At 45.9% G+C, this 7,500-nt stretch overlaps 1 protein-coding gene across 2 annotated transcripts in view; it reads right to left on the bottom strand.

The window, feature by feature from the left end:
* Window positions 1-7,500, bottom strand: part of LOC143290501 (uncharacterized) — a 132,678-nt gene that overhangs the window by 56,198 nt on the left and 68,980 nt on the right. For both annotated transcript variants that reach the window (XM_076599997.1, XM_076599998.1), the window contains 3 exons: window positions 5,849-5,951; window positions 2,659-2,839; window positions 370-529 (listed from right to left, as the gene is read on the bottom strand). In XM_076599997.1, coding sequence (XP_076456112.1) covers window positions 370-529; window positions 2,659-2,839; window positions 5,849-5,951 — 444 coding nt within the window. The remainder of the gene's footprint in view (window positions 1-369; window positions 530-2,658; window positions 2,840-5,848; window positions 5,952-7,500) is intronic.

The raw sequence follows: 7,500 nt of genomic DNA, 5'->3' as shown, positions 1-7,500 counted from the left end.
GCGGAAAAGAGAGAGAGAGAGAGAAAAAAAAAGTGTCACGGCTCACTTGAAAAAAACGAAAAGGGGTATGGACTGGGAAGGCAGAAAAAAAAGAGGACAACAGTGAAGAAATGAAGAAAAAAAAAAAAAAAAAGAAGAAGAAGAAAAAAAAGCAGAAACAAAAAGTGACAGAAAAGAGGAAATTTCTAGCACAGAATTTCCAGAAGGTGGGGATACTGTTTATACTGAAAGACCCATAGCATTACCACGGGGGAGGGCAGGGGGGCGCGGGGGGTATGGTGGAGGTGGGGTGGGGGTGGGGGTTGGGGGTGTTGGGGGAGAGAGGGTGTGTGTGTGTATAAAGCTGGAAAGCCGCTGTGGAAAGCTTACTGCTGCACTTGCACTTCGGTGACGGCGGTGTAAGGGTAGGTGGACAGGTCGCAGTACACAAGGAACGGCGGCCTGCCGAACGGCCCATCCAGGTCGATGTGGTAGGCGCCGCTGGCGTACCTGCTGTTCCTCATCCACCCGCTGCAGGTCATAGGGATGTCTGCGAGGGAGGTGAGTGGGGGTGGGGGGGTGGGGTGGAGGGGGAATTGTGGAGGTGGGTGTGGGGGGTTTGGGGGGGGGGGGGAGAGGAAGAGACCGGGGCGAGGTCAATCGATCAGTCGATCAGTCAGTAAGTCAGTCACTCACTCACTAACTCAATCACGTGAGTTGGTCAGTCAGTCAGTCACTCAACCAATCCATCCATCCTTCCATCCATCCATCTCGATCGATCACTCACTCACTCACTCACGTGGGGATCAACGAACCAGCTAATCAAGCAATCAATGTATCAGTCGGTCAGGCAGTCAGTCAGTCAGTCAATCAACCAATCCACCCATCCATCCATAGCTCACTCACTCACTCACACACTCACGCGGGGGTCAGCCAGCCAATCAATCAATCAATCAGTCAGTCAGTCAATCAACCAGCTGCCAACAGACCAACCAGCCAACAGACCAACCAGCCAACAGACCAACCAACCAACCAACCAAGCAGCCTACAGACCAACCAGCCAACCAACCAACCAGCCAACAAACCAATCAGCCAACAGACCAACCAACCAACCAACCAACCAGCCAACAAACCAATCAGCCAACAGACCAACCAACCAACCAGCCAAGCAGCCTACAGACCAACCAGCCAACAGACCAACCAACCAACCAACCAAGCAGCCTACAGACCAACCAGCCAACAGACCAACCAGCCAACAGACCAACCAACGAACCAGCCAACAGACCAACCAGCCAACAGACCAACCAACGAACCAGCCAACAGACCAACCAGCCAACAGACCAACCAACCAACCAGCCAACAGACCAACCAACCAACCAGCCAACCAGCCAACAGACCAACCAGCCAACCAACCAACCAGCCAACCAGCCTACAGACCAACCAGCCAACCAACCAACCAGCCAACAAACCAATCAGCCAACCAGCCAACCGGCCAGCCAGCTTGCGAATCAATCACTCAATGAACCACTTGTCCTTGCTGCTCGTTTCTTTGCGCATTTGTGAGACAAAGACCAACATGTCACACGTCATCAGCACACACAAACCAACAGGTCACACGTCATCACCACACACAGATAACAGGTCACACGTCATCAGCACACAGACCAACAGGTCACACGTCATCAGCACACACAGATAACAGGTCACACGTCATCAGCACACACAGACCAACAGGTCACACGTCATCAGCACACACAGACCAACAGGTCACACGTCATCAGCACACACAGATAACAGGTCACACGTCATCAGCACACACAGATAACAGGTCACACGTCATCAGCACACAGACCAACAGGTCACACGTGATCAGCACACACAGATAACAGGTCACACGTCATCACCACACAGACCAACAGGTCACACGTCATCAGCACACAGAGACCAACAGGTCACACGTCATCAGCACACAGACCAACAGGTCACACGTCATCAGCACACAGACCAACAGGTCACACGTCATCAGCACACAGAGACCAACAGGTCACACGTCATCAGCACACAGACCAACAGGTCACACGTCATCAGCACACAGAGACCAACAGGTCACACGTCATCAGCACACAGAGACCAACAGGTCACATGTCATCAGCACACAGACCAACAGGTCTCACGTCATCAGCACACACAGACCAACAGGTCACACGTCATCAGCACACACAGACCAACAGGTCACACGTGATAGGCACACACACAGACCAACAGGTCACACGTCATCAGCACACACAGACCAACAGGTCACACGTCATCAGCACACACAGACCAACAGGTCACACGTGATAGGCACACACACAGACCAACAGGTCACACGTCATCAGCACACACAGACCAACAGGTCACATGTCATCAGAAGGGAAAGGAGAGTATCAACCTCAATTTGAATTAAACAAACCAACACGCACGCACACACACACGCACACACGAACACATACAGACAGACAGACTCACACACACACACACACACACACACACACACACACACACACACACACGTGTTTGCGCACACACAACACACAAAACACATCACATTCACTCTTAAAGTCAACCGCCAAACATAGACATTCACATGGACACACACACACACACACACACACACACACACACACACTGCCACCGTACCGAAGCCCCGGGCTGCACACTTCAATGCCCCCAGGGTCAGAAGGCCCCCCGAGTTGTTTCCCAGGCGGATAAAGGTGACGGGCAGCTGGGTGCTGTCCATGAAGTAGCCAAAGTCCTGGCTTTTCCCCAGACCCAAGTCGCAGTTACATCGCTGGCATTTGCCCAGCTCGCCACACCCGCACTGAAATGCACATGGTTCCCCACAAACATCCCCCCCCCCAAAAAAAAATGAACAAATATTCTCACAAACCAAAATGCACAAGTAACCCCACGACCCATATGCACAAAAAATATCCCCACACCCAAATGCAACTGTGCACAAAAATCCCCACAATCAAATGCACATAATATCCCCACAACCAAATGCGCATAGAATTCCCACAATCAAATTAATGCACATAATATTCCCACAACCAAATGCACATAATATTCCCACAACCAAATCCACAAGTATCTCCACAACCAAATGCAAATGTGCACGAAAATCCCCACAACCAAATGCACAAAAATCCCCACAACCAATTTTAATGCACAAATATCCCAAAAACCAAATGTACACAAAAATCCCAATAACCCAATGCACAAAAATGCCCACAACCAAATGCACAAATATCCCCGGAACCAAAATTTCACGTGTGCACAAAAATCACCCCAACCAAAAGGGACATGTCAACAAAAATCCCCATAACCAAATGCACAAAAATCCCCACAACCAAATGCACATGTGCACAAAAATCTCCACCACCAAATGGACATATGCACAAAAATCCTGATAACTAAACGAACAAAAACCTCCACAATGAAATGCACATGTGCAAAAAAAAAAAAAAAAACCCACAACAAAACCAAACCAAACCAAACAAAACAAAACAAAAAACCCTCTCCACAACCAAATGCTCATGTGCACAGAAATTCCCGCAACCAAATGCACAGAAATCCCCTACAACCAAATGCACAAAAATCCCCACTTATTACATAAAAATCGCCACAACAAAATGCATTGATAAAAAAAATCTCAACAATGGAGTATACAAAATTACAACACCAAAATAAACAATTCTCAACTAACAAACAGAAATTCCCACACTGATTTGCATGAAATACGCAAAACCCCATATCATACACATAAAATCCCCAACACAAGAAATTCACTGAAAGACACAATATCCTTACAGTAGAAAATGTAGAAAAAATATTCAATGATACACCCAAAATCCCACTAACATGCACAAATATCACACACCGAAATACACAAAGCCCCAACACTAAAAAGCACACAATACACATAACGAAACGTACACATTTGCGCACCGAAATATACGAAATTCCTATACTGATATGCGCAAAATTCTCATACTGAAACGTATTGATTCCTATACCGAGAGGCACAAAAGCGGCACTCTAAAATGCCAACAATTCTAAGACTCATTGCTCGAAATCAGCGACCACCAATACACAAAACCTGTACACTTAAACACACTCAGTTTCGTCATAAAACCCACAAACGATTACGCAAAAATACCCAAAACGAAAAAAAGGAAATCCTCACAATGGAAAATAACATTCACACAGTGTCTCACAAAAGCAAACACACAAAACACAACCACAACAACAACAACAACAACAACAAAAAACACACCACACAACAAATAAATGCAAATCAAAACACATTGATAAACAGGATGAAAGCTGTCGTCCGGTAAATCTACACCGTCAAAGAAACTGTCACATATACAGGTGAGTTGAACTAAAGCCAAACACAACAAAAACAACAACAAAAGCAAAAACCCCCAAACAAAACAACAACAACAACAACAACAACAACAACACACACACTCACTCCCAAAACAGAACCCCCCCACCCCTCCACACAAAATCAAAACCAGCACAGCAGTTTCATGATCAAAATCAGTATTGCCAAGCACCAGTAAACATTGTATTATATTGTATTGCACTGTATTGCATTACAGTGGATTGTACTTACATAATTTACAAACCGCGAAAAGATTCTTTTTTAAGAGAAAGATTTAAGAAAAAACAACAACAACAACTAAAAAAGATGCATGATACAGATTATTTGTACAGTACATGCTTACTTACTGTTGGAAGCAAAGTGTATATAAACAAAGGATCGTATTCAAGATAAACTTAAAGCATGGAACCCTTGACATGGTAGGTGCCCGCAGGTACAGTTTGCATGGAAGGTTAACTCTGTATTCAAGACACGCGCGGTGCACTCAGGCAGCTGACCCATTGTCTGTAATTAAAGATCCTGGCAATTCCCTTCCGCACATGCTACTTTTCAGAGAATCTGGCTTCCAAGCCAAAGTCCTTGCCATAGAGATTGGTGCAAGAGGGTTTGTGGGCGCATCTGCCTACAGCCTCATGAAACAGCTGTCGATTTCTGGCAGAGAGAGGACATGGGCTCTCAAGGCAATGGCAGAAGCAGCAGAAAAGAGTTCTAGCTGGATCTGGTCGAAGAGGAATGAAAGTAAATTTCATAAGGATTAATTTTCCCTACTCAAACTAGGCGTACGATGGCTCAGTGGTTAAAACGTCTGCCAGAAAAGGTGACTCAGTCCTGAAGTGGCGACCACCCTGGAGGCGTGGGTTAGAACATGCTGAGGACCAGAAGAAAAAAAAAGAGAAAAGGCGGCAATACAAGGGCATCCAGGAGTCATGACCTGGGTGCGGCCCAGCCCCCTTACAGTGTAAGGAGTTCAGGGCCGAAACACTTGACTGAGGGGGGCTTCTTCTCTGAAGACCTTGTACTGTCCAGCTCTCCCTGGAGTTTCTTTTCACATCACCTTTCACCGCACTGCAGTTCAGGGCATTGTGTTCATTGAAAACAACAACGCCACAAAAGGATCTGACACATTTACCTCTACCTCGTTGGCGGCCCCCCTTGGCAGTAAGGTTACTAGTAAGGGCAAATTTGCCTTTGGGTTTAGAGTCCCGCGGGGTAGACTCGAGCGTTCCTGGATAGCGGATACTGCTTACATACCCTCGGGCAACTTTTGCCTTGCCTAATGCTCAGGTAGATTTGCCCGCAGGTACACATTTACCCGCAGGCACGATAGTCTCTTGAATGCGGTCAAAGAAAGGCCACAACCAATTTTCCCAGTTGAGTCAACCCATGCCGCAACCCCCTCCCCACCCCCACCTCCAACCGCAAACCCGCACCACTGACCATTCCATCTGTGGACGATCCTGCCCATTTGGTGTGGTTCTGACCAAAAGCATCCTGCCACATGAAGTCCTCGTTGTACCGGAAGGTGGACCCACACTCCAACCTGGGGGCAAAATGGGACAGTAGTAGTAGTAGTAGTAGTAGTAGTAGCAACGGCAGCAGCGGCAGTAGTAGTAGTAGTAGTAGTAGTAGTAGTAACAAAAACAAAAACAGCAACAAAAACAATAATAATAATAATGATACTACTACTTCTACTACTACTAATGACAATGATGGTGGTGGAGGTGATGGTGGTAGTGATAATGATAACAATAATAATAATGAAAATGATAATAATAATGAAAATGATAATAATAATGATAATAATAATAAGTCCTGATAATAGCACATATTTATATTAAAAGCCCTGATAATACTAATTGAAAGAATTAATCCTCAACAATAACAACAACACAAACAATAACTTTAATCATAAGGAGAAGAAGAAGAAAAAGAAGGAGATGATGATGATGATGATGATGATGATGATGATGATGACGATAAGACCTAAATATAATAACGATAACCACCACCACCACCACCACCACCACCACAACAACAACAAATGATATATAAAATCATACAATCTTGAACCATAACAAATTAAAACCCTGATTTCAGTGCAGTTCTCATCAAACCAGTCCAGTCTTCACATGCTTGGGTAGACAAGCCCTAACTCACCGAGGGTTTGAGACCCGTCGGCTACCCTCACCTAGTTTAGGCAGCCTGTCAAAGCCGTTGCCCGGGGGTTGGGCGCTGCCGCATGCTAGCAGCTTCTAGGACTCATAGGTGAGAGCTGGGTGCCGGTGGGGACCAATAGCGGATGAACCACTCCCGGAAGAGCGTGACAAGCCCCCTCCCCTCTTGAGGTACTACCCCTCCCGTGCACCCCCTAACCCCCTAAATACATACATACATACATACATATATATATATATATATATATATATATATATATATATATAGAGAGAGAGAGAGAGAGAGAGAGAGAGAGATACATAGATAAATATATAGATATAGATAAATAAATTAAATAGATAGATGTATAGATAGACAGACATATAGATCCAGACTATTTTCTCAGTTTAGACCGATCGTTTTGCTTTCAGGTATTTTTTTTACGAATTGAAACACCACTTTCTACTGCCCCCCCCCCCCCCCATCCCCTGCCCTCCTCCCTCCCCTCTTCCCCCACCACCCCCGGCACTAAAGGGGACTTTTAAAAGAAGAAGAAGAAGAAGAAGAAGAAGAAGAAGAAGAAGAAAGCTCAGACAAAGGAGGACAAAATTTGACGAGTCGAAAGATGAACGCTCGTTCCAAATGAGACAGGGCCAGAGACAGAGAAACCTTTTTTGCGGCGGCCGTGACTGTGTGAGACAGACCAGTCCAGACCAATTCAGTTCGTCAGTTCAGTTACTCGAGGAGGCGTCACTGCGTTCGGACAAATCCACACACGCTACACCACTTCTACAAAGCAGATGCCTGACCAGCAGCGTAACCCAAACCGCGCTACGCCATAGATCACTGGGTCAAAAGGGGCAGTCTGCTGCTTATATATTATTATATCATTGCCCAGTCATCAGCCAAGCAAAACACAACAAGTGGCCTACACG

The sequence above is a fragment of the Babylonia areolata genome, chromosome 15, assembly GCF_041734735.1.
Source record: "Babylonia areolata isolate BAREFJ2019XMU chromosome 15, ASM4173473v1, whole genome shotgun sequence".
Taxonomy (NCBI): Eukaryota; Metazoa; Mollusca; class Gastropoda; order Neogastropoda; family Buccinidae; genus Babylonia; species Babylonia areolata.
The sequence above is the reverse complement of the archived record's forward strand: the minus strand, read 5'-3'. Positions and strand labels throughout refer to the sequence as shown.